General features: G+C 58.2%; 1 protein-coding gene across 1 annotated transcript; it reads right to left on the bottom strand.

Moving 5' to 3' along the window:
• Window positions 1-6,537: 6,537 nt before the first annotated feature.
• Window positions 6,538-14,171, bottom strand: LOC116955347 (keratin, type I cytoskeletal 18-like). Its single transcript, XM_032976370.2, has 8 exons — window positions 13,692-14,171; window positions 13,077-13,159; window positions 12,033-12,189; window positions 11,293-11,457; window positions 10,461-10,586; window positions 9,391-9,611; window positions 8,269-8,345; window positions 6,538-7,636 (listed from the first exon to the last, which is right to left on the bottom strand). The coding sequence occupies exons 1-8, from the start codon at window positions 14,169-14,171 to the stop codon at window positions 7,569-7,571; spliced, it is 1,377 nt and encodes a 458-aa protein (XP_032832261.2). The 3' UTR covers window positions 6,538-7,568.

Genomic DNA, 14,171 nt, shown 5'->3' with positions numbered 1-14,171 from the left:
CAATTTCAAAGACGGCGACTTCCCCGCAGCGAAACAATCGGCTCGGAGCAGATGACCTCCAGTTCCACGAGGGGTTGGTTGGTGGTCTGGCCAAGGCTGAGAGATGATGTGCCACATGCTAACAGTGCCGCACACCACTGCGTCGTGCTGTTGGTAAAGCTGCGTTCTCGCCTTCTGCCGGGAGAAGCTGGTGGTGCAGCAGTGGGCTCATCTCCATCTTGTCCACACTCTCGTTCTGGCTCGCCAAGAGAAGGCAGTAGAGCAAATATAATGGATTCCACCTGTTCCATCCGTACGGGATAGGGCGTTGCCCCCTCGCACGCGCGCGTGGGTTTTCTCCCCCGATGCTCGGGTATCCTCCCCACGTGTAAACGAACGCGTCGATTGGCCGATGACACCTTCCTAATATATCGAGGACCGCAGAGCTTGGGGCAACCGTTGGTAGCGCGCCGGCTCACTGGCTGCTGCTGCTGCTGCTGCCTTCCCGATCCTTGCCAGTGGTACTTCATCCTGGGGCACCCTCCGATTTGCCCCCCACCCCTCTCTCTCTCTCTCTCTTGTTTTACGATCAGAGGAAACAAGAAGATGCTCGGTGTAGTCGGCACTTTGCTTCGTTCATCATTTCGGTTTTTTTTCCAATGCTTTGCTTTATGTAACCCCCCCCCCCCCCACTTTTTAAATGAAAGATTTCACAAAAGATTTCACGCTCTGCTCTCCTTCTTCTTACCCCTTCCCTATCGCTCTCTCTCTCTCTCTGAGTATTCGTTGATAGACAGAGGACTACAGAGCTTGGGAAATCCCTCCTCTGAGTTGTCCTCGTAGAGAGAGAGAGGTGGAGAGGAGCAGGCATCATTCGTGGTGGTGGTGCTCAGTCTCCTTCGTCTCCTTCTGCTTTCTCTCGTATGGCTGCTGCTGGTGCTGTAGATGTCAGAGCGACAACTCACAAGTTCACATCCAGGCGGTTCAGCCCAGGCGACCGCACTAGGCATGAGCAGCGGAGGAGTATCGCAGCGATGCAGTGCCGGGTGAAGCGAGTGCGGGGGGCCTGTAGGGGCCCTAAATATATAAAAAAGTAAATATAAAAAAATAGTAATTTTTAACTTGACTGAGCACCGCCACCACCACGAATGATGCCTGCTCCTCTCCCCCTCTCTCTACGAGGACAACTCAGAGGAGGGATTTCCCAAGCTCTGTAGTCCTCTGTCTATCAACGAATACTCAGAGAGAGAGAGAGAGAGCGATAGGGAAGGGGTAAGAAGAAGGAGAGCAGAGCGTGAAATCTTTTGTGAAATCTTTCATTTAAAAAGTGGGGGGGGGGGGGGGGGGGTTTACATAAAGCAAAGCATTGGAAAAAAAAACCGAAATGATGAACGAAGCAAAGTGCCGACTACACCGAGCATCTTCTTGTTTCCTCTGATCGTAAAAAAAGAGAGAGAGAGAGAGGGGGTGGGGGCAAATCGGAGGGTGCCCCAGGATCAAGTACCACAGACGAGGATCGGGAAGGCAGCAGCAGCAGCAGCCAGTGAGCCGGCGTGCTACCAACGGTTGCCCCAAGCTCTGCGGTCCTCGATATATTAGGAAGGTGTTATCGGCCAATCGACGCGTTCGTTTACACGTGGGGAGGATACCCGAGCATCGGGGGAGAAAACCCACGCGCGCGTGCGAAGGGGCAACGCCCAATCCCGTACGGATGGAACGGGTGGAATCCATTATATTTGCTCTACTGCCTTCTCTTGGCGAGCCAGAAAGAGAGTGTGGACAAGATGGAGATGAGCCCACTGCTGCACCACCAGCTTCTCCCGACAGAAGGCGAGAACGCAGCTTTACCAACAGCACGACGCAGTGGTGTGCGGCACTGCTACCATGTGGTACATCATCTCTCAGCCTTGGCCAGACCACCAACCAGCCCCTCGTGGAACTGGAGGTCATCTGCTCCGAGCCGATTGTTTCGCTGCGGGGAAGTCGCCGTCTTTGAAATTATCAGCTTCGGTGAGACACCGAGGCGGATTTGTTTTTTTTTGTGCCGCTTTCTGTTTCGCTGTATCGATGTCCTCTGATTATTATTCATGTTGTATCGGTTGTGTCGCTGTTGCCATGTCGGCAATGCTACTGCACAACCCCCGTGTGTCCGCGTGTGTCCGCGTGTGTGTGCGTGGTGAGCGGTAGTGTAGCGGGTAGCGCGCCGTGCTACGAACCCAGCGATCCGAGTTCGATTCCCGCTCAAGGCCAACACCAGTGGTGACGATTTTCTGAACCGGTCCTGGGCCACCCCTGGGTTGACTCAGTCTCAAATGAGTCCGCGGTGCGTAGTAAACATCACCACTGGGGAGACAAAGGCGGTCGGGCGTGGTGCTGGCCACTCACCCCCTCGTGTGCCGTGCCGGCCTTCATAGGTGCTACTCGCTAACAGCACTTGCCCCAACAGTCTATTAAGGCTATACGGGGGATCTTTATCTTTGGTGTTCACTCTACACTGGGAACGATGGTGATGCGTGTGTGAGGTTTTTTTTTACGAAAAGACAAACGTCTGTATTCAGTTTCGGTAATAAACACCGGAGCTGTTTAACAACGCAGGAGGCTTTCGCGACCAATATTATCATCTCCATATATATAAGGCAAAGCTGTGATTACGTGTGTCTTTTCAAAATGTTTAGCGTACTTCCCGACATGCAACAAACTTGAAATTTGCCATGTGGGTACTTTCCAGACTGTACACCATGCAAAAATTATAAAAATACACATTTTTTTTTTGGTGGGGGGGGGGGGGAGCTCCATAATGCATTTATTTTTTGCACGGCAAGTGAGCTGTGACGTCAAATCTGCCACGTGACCCGCGCACGTGGAAGCGTAACGCATTGCAGTGTAGCGGTTAGCGCGCCGCGCTACGAACACGGCGACCCGAGTTCAATTCCCGCTCACGGCCACCACCGGTGACGATTATTTTAACCGGTCCTGGGCCTCCCCTAGGTCGACTCAGCCTCAAACGAGTAACTGCTGTGGTGTGTGAACATCGCCACTGGGGAGACAAAGGCGGCCGGGCGTGGTGAATCCAAGTCCCGTGTAGTAAAGCTAGTTCATAATAAAGGAATTTTTTTTGGGGGGGGGGAGGGGGGTTAGATCGCGTAAGTATGAATTATGTGTCGTAACCCTCCACCACCCGACACGGCCGGTAAGGTTTGTCACGTAAACAGAAACGCGCTAATTTAGTATAGTTACTACTGCAGCCCGCCGGAGTAAATCCACAACAACATTTACAATTTGACGTTTCGCTGGTTATTATTGGCATCATCTAGCATCGTCGGGCGATTTCGCCACCTGCTACCGGTCTTAGGGGTCGTCCATAAATGACGTCACGCACCTAGGGGGGGGGGGGGTCAGACATTTGTGACGATGTGTGACGAGGAGGGTGGGGGGTGGGTGAGAAATGTGACGTCACATCAAAATGCGCAACTTTAAATTAATATAGACAACACGTTCTGCTTAATTAAATAGACTTTTTAATAAATGTTTTCTCCTACAACATCAGAGTGCAGCGCCACATTAAATACGCACTACAATGACAATAGTTTAAAGCGATTTGAAGCATGTTTTATTTTTGGGGGGGGGGCAGAGTTTTGTGACGTCATATTTGAGGGGGGTCTGACTTTTTGTGACGGCATGTGACGAAGGGGGGGGTGGCAAAAATCGTCCAAAATCGCGTGACGTCATTTATGGACGGCCCAACACTTCAAGGACAATGCAAATATCACAGCATTGCAGTTACAGCTCTGGCTCCAGCAGTGATATATATATGGGACGGTTTGTTTTGCTAGTGTATCGAGATGATGATGGTGATGATGGGTGGTTTTTGTTATTCTGTGAGCACCGCTCTCCTCCGTTGTCCAATCGCGCCCCCTGCTGTAGAACCCCTCCACCACGTGACAGTGAGCAGGGGGACCCCGATATGACTCCCCCTGCTGTAGACCCCCTCCACCACGTGACAGTGAGCAGGGGGACCCCCGATCTGGCTCCGACCCCCCCCCTGCTGTAGACCCCCTCCACCACGTGACAGTGAGCAGGGGGACCCCGATATGACTCCCCCTGCTGTAGACCCCCTCCACCACGTGACAGTGAGCAGGGGGACCCCCGATCTGGCTCCGACCCCCCCTGCTGTAGACCCCCTCCACCACCCCGCAGTGAGCAGGGGGACCCCGATATGACTCCCCCTGCTGTAGACCCCCTCCACCACGTGACAGTGAGCAGGGGGGACCCCCGATCTGGCTCCCTCTGCTGTAGACCCCCTCCACCACGTGACACTCAGCAGGGGGACCCCCGATCTGGCTCCCACTCCCCCTGCTGTAGACCCCCTCCACCACCCCGCAGTGAGCAGGGGGACCCCCGATCTGGCTCCCACTCCCCCTGCTGTAGACCCCTCCACCACGTGACAGTGAGTAGGGGGACCCCGATATGACTCCCCCTGCTGTAGACCCCCTCCACCACGTGACAGTGAGCAGGGGGACCCCCGATCTGGCTCCCACTCCCTCTGCTGTAGACCCCCTCCACCACGTGACAGTGAGCAGGGGGACCCCCGATCTGGCTCCCACTCCCCCTGCTGTAGACCCCCTCCATCACGTGACAGTGAGCAGGGGGACCCCCGATCTGGCTCCCACTCCCTCTGCTGTAGACCCCCTCCACCACGTGACACTGAGCACGGGGACCCCCGATGTGGGACCCCCGATCTGGCTGCGATCCCCGGCCACGCAGGCCACAAGCTGGGGAGGCGCTGTCCACGCCTGGAGACGTTTCATTGGGCGGCCACTGAGAGCTGCGCACTTTCGAACCATCATCTCGATTGAAAACTCATCGCTTGAGAACCGCTTTGTGTGTTTTAGTTTGTTATTGTCCATCCCCCCCCCGCACCTCCCGATTCGCGCGGTGGGCTACGTACGGTGCGAAAGAAGTTCAACACACACATACATACACACATACAAACTTGCCCGTAGACTAACACTACCCATAGACCTCCCCCCCCACCCCCCACGCTGCCCATAGACTCGCTGAGGGACGTTTGAGAGAAGAGAAGCGATGGGAAATGAGAAGAAGAAGATGGAGAGGGAACGGAGAAACGGGAGCAGAGCGTGCGGGAGAGATGGGGAGAGGGAGGAGGAAGAAGCTGCGTGCGGGGCATTGACGCTGCTGCTGCTGATGATGCTGCTGCTGCACGGAGGAGGAGCGGCTTCTGTTTTCACAGCGGGCGGGGAGACGAGAGGGGTTCAGAGTGTGGGGTGGCCACACACACGCAAGTCACGTGGTTTACAGGAGGCTTGAGCTGGTTTATAAAGAGAGACGGAGCTCTGCAGATGACGTGGGAGAGGTTCAGAGTGTGGGGTGGCCACGGAAGTCACGTGGTGTGCACGGAGGCTTGAGCTGGTTTATAAAGAGAGACGGAGCTCTGCAGATGACGTGGTAGGGGTTCAGAGTGTGGGGTGGCCACGGAAGTCACGTGGTGTGCACGGAGGCTTGAGCTGGTTGATAAAGAGAGACGGAGCTCTGTAGATGACGTGGGAGGGGTTCAGAGTGTGGGGTGGCCACGGAAGTCATGTGGTTTACGGGAGGCTTGAGCTGGTTTATAAAGAGAGACGGAGCTCTGCAGATGACGTGGGAGAGGTTCAGAGTGTGGGGGTGGCCACAAAAGTCAAGTGGTTTACGGGAGGCATGAGCTGGTTTATAAAGAGAGACGGAGCACTGCAGATGACGTGGGAGAGGTTCAGAGTGTGGGGTGGCCACGGAAGTCACGTGGTTTACGGGAGGCTTGAGCTGGTTTATAAAGAGAGACGGAGCTCTGCAGATGACGTGGGAGGGGTTCAGAGTGTGGGGGTGGCCACAGAAGTCACGTGGTGTGCACGGAGGCTTCAGGTGGTTTATAAAGAGAGATGAAGCCACTGAACATCCCCTGTGGAGGTTTTTCTGGATGTCGTCGCTGCTGTAGATCAGAGCCGAGCAGCGAGGTAAAATACACAAACGAAGACAAAGATCCCCCGTATAGCCTTTGACATACTTTTGTGGCAAAGTGCTCTTTGTGAACGAGCACCTATGGAGTGGGTGGTGTGGCCAGCGGGCACACCCGGCTGCCTTTGTCTCTCCGCCAGTGCTCAAGTTTACACAGCATACGCAGGCACCTAATTGAGGCCGAGTCGACCTAGGAGAGACCCAGACCCCGATTCAAGATATTCGCTGTTGCTGTGAGCTGGACTCGAACTTGGGTTCGAGTCCAGCGCGGTGCGCTAACCACGACGCCGCCGCTCCCCACCATCAGCGAGCAACTAACGAAGGCCGACACGGCACACGAGGGAGGGAGGGTGGTCAGCACCACGCCCGGCCGCCTTTGTCTCCCCGGTGGCGATCGCACAAAGACAACGATCCCCGGTTGTAGCCTCAACAGGCTGTCGAGGCAAGCGCCGTCAGCGAGTAGGGGCACATCTGGAGGGTGGGTGGCCGCCTTTGTCTCCCCAGTGGCGATCACGCACAGACACACACACAGGCACGTAGAGGCAACTCTGGTTTGCAGCAGGAGTTTTATTTGAGTCAAGAGGACAGAAACACAGAGAGACGCTGTGTGGGTGGGTGGGTGGTGGAAGCGAGGTGAGGTGAGGCTGACGAGGTTGCCCCACGTGACACCTCGTTACACCGGGGGGAGGGGGGGGGGTAACGAGGTGAAATGAGGGCGCCCACCAACACGGGCGGACGAGAGCGGAGGTCTGCGCGCAGCCGGGGCTGCTGCGTCAGCGGAACCGGCGTCACGGGGCAGTCACGGCTGAGCCGATTGCTGGGCTCGGAGTGGGTGTTAGTGGGGTCACGGTATGAGAGGGCCCTGTGGGGTCAGTGGTGTGAGTGGGGTCCCACGGTATGGATGAGCCCTGTGGGGTCAAGGTATGAGTGGGCCCTGTGGGGTCACGGTATGAGTGGGCCCTGTGGGGTCAGTGGTGTGAGCGGGCCCCGTGGGGTCACGGTATGATTGGGCCCTATGGGGTCAGGGTGTGAGCGGGCCCCGTGGGGTCACGGTATGATTGGGCCCTATGGGGTCAGGGTGTGAGTGGGCCCCGTGGGGTCACGGTATGATTGGGCCCTGTAGGGTCACGGTATGAGTGGGCCCTGTAGGGTCACGGTATGAGTGGGCCCTATGGGGTCACGGTATGAGCGGGCCCCGTGGGGTCACGGTATGATTGGGCCCTGTGGGGTCACGGTATGAGTGGGCCCTGTGGGGTCACGGTATGAGTGGGCCCTATGGGATCACGGTATGAGCGGGCCCCGTGGGGTCACGGTATGAGTGGTCCCTTTGGGGCCAGGGTGTGACAAGGCCCCACGGCGTCAGGGTGATGTGTGAGTAGCCCACCCCCTCCACGTGGTTGGTCGGGGCCGTGGGGGGCTGTTCGTCAGCTGTGCGGCCGAGCGCTCACCGCCCCCCCCGCCACCGTGTCCCTCCTGTGTGCGTCTCTCACTCTCTGTGTGTGGGGTCCCGCGTGGGACCCCTCTTGTGGACCCCCCCCCCAGTAAGGGGAGGTGGGGGGTGGGTGTGGGTCGGGGACTGCTCACTTCAGACAGGGCATAGTGCACACGGGCCCGGAGGAGCACACGTTCAGGCTGCACGGGTCGCTGCCTGCATCGGGGGGGGGGCAAGAGGGGGGGGGGCACGGACAGAGGTGAGCGGGGGGGGGGGGGTGAGCTGTGTCACGTGTGTGCTGTGTCGTGTACTATGTTTGTGTATATGTTGTGTATGTATGATGTGTGTGCATGCTGGGTGTGTGCCGTGTGTATATGCTATGTGTGTGCGCGTGCTATGTGTGTGTATGCTATGTGTGTGTGTGCATGCTATGTGTGTGTGCATGGTGTGTGTGAATGCTATGTGTGTGTGCGTGCTATGTGTGTGTGTGTGCATGGTGTGTGTGAATGCTATGTGTGTGTGTGCATGGTGTGTGTGTATGCTATGTGTGTGCGCGTGCTATGTGTGTGTGTGCATGGTGTGTGTGTGCATGGTGTGTGTGCATGCTATGTGTGTGTGCATGGTGTGTGTGAATGCTATGTGTGTGTGCGTGCTATGTGTGTGTGTGCATGGTGTGTGTGAATGCTATGTGTGTGTGCGTGCTGTGTGTGTGTGTGTGCATGGTGTGTGTGAATGCTATGTGTGTGTGCGTGCTATGTGTGTGTGCATGGTGTGTGTGAATGCTATGTGTGTGTGCATGGTGTGTGTGCATGCTATGTGTGTGTGTGTGCTGTGTGCGCTGTTCTCACCGCAAGGCATGGGGAGCGAGGTGCAGACTCTGCTGGAGCCGCAGCACGCGGGGTTACAGCGAACCTCACTGCTCAGCCTGCAGCACCGCACACAGCACCCGCACACGCCGGCTCAATCACCCACTCGCCCATACACCCACTCACTCACCCACTCACTCACTCGCCCATACACCCACTCACTCACCCACTCACTCACTCACTCGTCCATACACCCACTCACTCACCCACCCACTCGCCCATACACCCACTCACTCACCCACCCACTCACTCACTCGCCCATACACCCACTCACTCACCCACTCGCCCATCCACCCCTCACTCACCCACTCACTCACTCACCCACTCGCCCCATAAACCCACTCACTCACCCAGTCGCTCATACACTTACACAAAACAAAGATCCCCCGTATAGCCTTCACAGACTGGAGGGGCAAGTGCTGTTAGTGAGCACCTATGAAGGCCGGACTGGTACACGAGGGGAGGGTGGCCAGCAGCCACGCCCGATCACCTTTGTCTCCCCAGTGGCGATGTTTACACACCGCACCAGGTACTCATTTGAGCTGAGTCGACCTACGGGGAGGCCCAGGACCGGTTCAGATAATCGTCACCGTGTTGGCCGTGAGCGGGAATCGAACCCGGGCCGCCGGGTTCATAGCGCAGCATAGCACTAACCGCTCCACTACAACCATACAATCACACTATATACACACATCACATACACACTGCCAGATTATCCTAGTAGCACAAGTAGCTACATATGTAGTAGTACCTACGGGCTCCGCACTTTCAGGGCCCCGTGCTAAATGCGTTCAAGCTATCAATTCCGGTTCAGTGATTCTACACTTGCTCTATTACTATAGTACTATACCGCCTTCAACTTTTATGAACGACTGGTAGTTTAAGGTTAGCGATTTGTCGTATTATCCGGCTGTATAGCAAATGCAAAAATACAATGACTTTACAATGCAAGTAAAAAAATTGGTGTTGTATATTTACGTGGTTTTTTTTTATTATTATTTAGGCTCCCTTTATAATAACATGTGCTACAGGCCCGCACTTAGCTTCATCCGGAACGGCATACGCACACGCTCGCAACCTCTCCTGCCCCCGACCCTCTCTCACCTCGAGTCCTCGCCCTCGATGAGACACTTGTAGGTGGAGATCTCCATCTCGAGACCCATCTTGATGTTGAGCAGCGACCTCGTACTCGTGCAGCTGGCGCTCCACGTTGGCGCGCACGTCCGAGTACTCGGCCTCCAGGCCGAAAGAACCTCGGCCAGGCTACGCACCTCCACGCTGAAGCGCTCCTCCGTCTCCGCCAGATTGTCCTCCAGCGTGGCGTTCTGCAGCGCGGAGAGCAGAGCGGGAGAGAAGGGGTACGGGGTGGGGGAGAGGTGTCATGTCGGAGCCACCAGGTGGTGATCGTTGCAGGCTCCGACGAGCCAAAGGATGGACTCTGTTCCTCTGTGTGGCTGTGTGAGCCCTAGGGTGGCTCTAAGACTCTGTGTGGTTCTTTTGAGCCCTAGGGTGGCTCTGTTCCTCTGTGTGGCTGAGTGAGCCATAGGGTGGCTCTAAGACTCTGTGTGGTTCTTTGAGCCCTAGGGTGGCTCTGTTCCTCTGTGTGGCTCTGTGAGTCCCTAGGATGACTCTGTTCCTCTGTGTGGCTCTGTGAGCCCTAGGATGACTGTGTTCCTCTGTGTGGCTCTGTGAGCCCTAGGATGACTCTGTTCCTCTGTGTGGCTGAGTGAGCCCTAGGGTGGCTCTGTTCTCTGTGTGGTTCTGTGAGCCCCTAGGATCACTCTGTTCCTCTGTGTGGCTCTGTGAGCCCTAGGGATCACTCTGTTCCTGTGTGGTTCTGTGAGCCCTAGGATCACTCTGTTCCTCTGTGTGGTTCTGTGAGCCCTAGGAATCACTCTGTTCCTCTGTGTGGCTCTGTGAGCCCAGGATCACTCTGTTCCTCTGTGTGGCTCTACGTGCCCTAGGATGACTCTGTTCCTCTGTGTGGCTCTGTGAGCCCTAGGATCACTCTGTTCCTCTGTGTGGCTCTACGTGCCCTAGGATGACTCTGTTCCTCTGTGTGGCTCTACGTGCCCTAGGATGGCTCTGTGCCGAGCCCGATCCGTGCCCCCCCCCCCCAAATCCATGCCCCCCCTCCCCCCAATCCGTTGCCCCCACCCCCCGTCCTTGCTTACCGCGCTGCGGAGTGACTCCATCTCCACCTCCATCGTCTGGTACTGTTGGCGCAGGTGATGTGCCTGGTTCTTAGCGGCCGCCAGCTCCCCGTGGGAGTGCACGGCGGATGCCTCGGCAGCCTCCAGCTGGTAATGTCGGGGGGGGGGCAGGGGGGGCATGGGGGAGACACACGAGGGGGGAATGGTTGAGTGGGCAGAGTGGGGACGAAGTGGAGACACGGGGGGGAGGGGGGGGGGGCACAGGGACATGAACGAGGAGGAGACATGAGCTCGAAGATGGTGATGGTGGTGCTGATGATGATGTTGGTGGTGGTGGTAGTATTCGTGATGTTATGGTTGGTGTTGTTCCTGGTGGTGTTGTTGTTGTTGCTGGTGGTGTTACTGGTGTTGTTGGTGGTGATGGTCATCATGATGTTGTTGTTGTTAGTGGCCGTGTTGGTGTTGCTGGTGGTGCTGTTGTTGCTCGTGTTGTTGTTGGTGGCGGTGTTGTTGTTGTTGCTGGTGGTGGTGTTACTGGTGTTGTTGGTGGTGATGGTCATGATGATGATGTTGTTGTTGTTAGTGGTCGTGTTGGTGTTGCTGGTGGTGCTGTTGTTGCTCGTGTTGTTGTTGGTGGCGGTGTTGTTGTTGTTGCTGGTGGTGGTGTTACTGGTGTTGTTGGTGGTGATGGTCATGATGATGATGTTGTTGTTGTTAGTGGTCGTGTTGGTGTTGCTGGTGGTGCTGTTGTTGCTCGTGTTGTTACTGCTGCTCGTGTTGTTGTTGGTGGCGGTGTTGTTGTTGCTGTTGCTGCTGCTCGTGTTATTGTTGTTGTTGTTGGGCCGCTGCCTACCTTGCTTTGCAGCATGCACTCGGCCTCGTGGCGGTTGTTGTGAATCATGGTCTCGTACTGCGCGCGGATCTCGCTGATGATACCGGCCGTGTCGGCCCCAGGGGAGTTGTCCATCTCCACCTTAGTGGTCGAGCTGCTGTAGTCCATGCGGAGCGACTCCATCTCCTGCGGACGTCACCACCACGCACAGCACCGCCAGCGACAATAAACAGCTGGGCTCATTTCACTTCCACCACCACCACGACGACCACGACGAACACCACCCCCCGTGTCTCTCTCCCCCCCCCCCCCCCCCGTGACTCTCTCAGAAATCAAAATATTTATTCATACTGGAGGAATCCGATGAGCTATGAAGCTCTTTTTTTTCCACAGATGTCAGGCAGTCTCCCCCACGTGCCCGAGTGTGTGTGTGTCTCTCTCTGTGTCTCTCTCTGTGTTTCTCCCCGTGTCCCAATGTCTCCCCCCCCCGCCGTGTCCCCGTGTCTCTCTCCCCATGCCCAATTGTCTCTCTCTCTCTAAGTGTCCCTCCCCGTGTCTCTCCCCCCCCCACCCCGTGCCCCAAGACCCCTCTCCTCCATGTCCCCCCCCCCCATCCCGAATTCCCTCCCCGTATCTCCCCGTGTCTCCCCATGTTAGCGCAACCCCCCCCCCCCACTTCCAACACCCATGCCTCCCTCCCCCGTGTCCCCCCCCCCCCCCCTCCGTGTCCCTCTCCTCCCCTCCCCCGCGTAGTCCCTCACCCCGCGGTGGTGGCTCTTGAGCGTGTGGATCTCTCCCTGCAGGACGTTCTGCTCGCACGCCAGCTGGTTGCGGCACGCGCAGTACTCGGCCGAGAGGCGGCGCAGCTCGTGGGCGTCGGCCTCCACCGTCTCGCGCAGCGCCGACTCGGCCTCCCACCTTGAGGGCGGGGGGGGGGGGCAGCGGAGGGGCCGGGGTAGAGGGGCAGGGGAAAGGAGAGGGCAGGGGAGGGAGGGCAGGGCTGGCGCGAGGGAGATGGCGAGGGGGCAGGAGAGGGCAGGGAGGGAGGGCAGGGCTGGCGCGGGGGAGAGGGGCAGGGGATAGGAGAGGGCAAGGGAGGGAGGGCAGGGCTGGCGCGAGGGAGAGGGCGAGGGGATAGGAGAGGGCAGGGAGAGGGAGGGAGGAGGGAGGGCAGGGCTGGCGCGAGGGAGATGGCGAGGGGCAGGGGATAGGAGAGGGCAGGGAGAGGGAGGGAGGAGGGAGGGCAGGGCTGGCGCTAGGGAGAGGGCGAGGGGGCAGGAGAGGGCAGGGGAGGGAGGGCAGGGCTGGCGCGGGGGAGAGGGGCAGGGGAGAGGGCGAGGGAGGGTAGGAGAGGGCAGGAGAGGGCAGGGGAGGGAGGGCATGGGTGAGTATTTAGGTGAGTGCATGTGAATGTCAGGGGATACGGGTGATTGCCCATGTGAGTGTGTAGGTAAGCGCACAGGTGAGGACACAGTTGAGTGGGCGGGTGAGTAGGTGAGCCAGTGGGTGAATGAGTAGGTGATTTAGTAGGTGAGTGAGTGGGTGAATGGGTGAGTAAGTAGGTGAGTGAGTAGGTGGGTGCCTGAGTAGGTGAGTGGGCGAGCGATTGGGTGAATAGGTGAGTGGGTGGGTGGGTGCGTGAGTAGGTGAGTGGGCCAGCGAGTGGGCGAGTGACTAGGTGAGCGAGTGGGTGAATAGGTGAGTGGGTGAGCGAGTAGGTGAGTGGGTGAGCGAGTGGGTGAGTGGGTGAGCGAGTAGGTGAGTAGGTGAGCGAGTGGGTGGGTGGGTGGGTGAGGCTCACGCACTTGACGCGGAAGTCCTCGGACGCGAGTCGCGCGTTGTCGATCTCCAGGACGAGTCGCGTGTTCTCCAGCGTGGCCACCTCCACCTGGGGGGGTCAGGGGGCGGGGGACAGGTGTGGTGGGTGACGTCAGCTGAGGTGTCCGCTGCCTACGAGCGTGGTGCAGGCGGTGTCCATGTCGGCCTCTGTGGAGGAGGCTCGTGAAGGACGCTGCTGCTATTGCTTTCCCACCTGATGACGGACGCTTGTGTTGCGCCCGAAACGTCGTGATTTATTTTATTTTTATACCTACGTGACTTTACCGAAAGAACCCAAGAGAACGCTGCTACTGCTGCTGGGCAGTTGGAGGCAGTCGCCCTCCAGCAACAACGGAGGGCGACTGCCTCATTTGAGGCTGAGTCGACCTAGGGGAGACCCCCACGCTCACCTCCTCACCCACCACGCACCCTCACCTCGCCCATGACCCCGCACCCACCAAACGCTCACCCTCACCTGCCCCGTGAACAGCCGCGCACTCACCACCCCTACCCTCACCCGTCCCACCACCGCGCTCTCACACCCGCCAACACCGGCCACGCGTTCACCCCCCTCGCCCACGCGTTCACCCCCCCTCGCTCACCTGTCCCATGAGCTCTTCGATGTTGCCCATGCAGGGCTCCCACTGCTGCTCAGCGATGCAGCTGTTGGCGCGGAACTCCTTGATCTTACACTCGAGCTCCTGGTTGGCCTGCTCCAGGTAGCGCACCTTGTCCAGGTAACCCGCCAGCCTCTCGTTCAGGTCCTGCAGCGCCTCCTTCTCGTTGGTCAGCAGGACCCCGCAGGGCGCCGCGGCGGCCGTGAGCGGCCCGCAGGGCCCGAACAGGGGCCCGCAGGGCACGGTGGGCATGCAGGGCGTGGGAGCGCGCATGCGGGGTCGGCAGGGAGCTCCCCGGCTCGGGTAGCAGAAGGCGCTGCGGGCTCCTCCGAGACCGCCGAGCGCGGAGCCACCGGCCGAGCTCCACGCGGTGAATCCCGAGCGGAAGGGGCGTGAGGTGACGCCAACCGAGCGGGAGGAGAAGCCGCGGCCAGGGGCCAGGCAGCTGCGCACGGAGCACGACAT

This window comes from Petromyzon marinus, chromosome 59, assembly GCF_048934315.1.
Source record: "Petromyzon marinus isolate PM22_M1 ecotype Great Lakes invasive population chromosome 59, UKy_Petmar_22M1.pri1.0, whole genome shotgun sequence".
Taxonomy (NCBI): domain Eukaryota; kingdom Metazoa; phylum Chordata; class Hyperoartia; order Petromyzontiformes; family Petromyzontidae; genus Petromyzon; species Petromyzon marinus.
This window is presented reverse-complemented; position numbering and strand designations above follow the sequence as displayed.

What these genes read in the sequence shown, in the direction of transcription:
- LOC116955347 (XM_032976370.2), bottom strand. Translation starts at nt 14,171, where the DNA reads ATGTCGTGCTCCGTGCGCAGCTGCCTGGCCCCTGGCCGCGGCTTCTCC. An exon ending in TCGAAGAGCTCATGGGACAG is followed by an intron (nt 13,160 to 13,691) that starts GTGAGCGAGGGG and finishes TGACCCCCCCAG; the next exon opens with GTGGAGGTGGCCACGCTGGA. An exon ending in CTCGCTCCCCATGCCTTGCG is followed by an intron (nt 7,637 to 8,268) that starts GTGAGAACAGCG and finishes CCCCCGATGCAG; the next exon opens with GCAGCGACCCGTGCAGCCTG.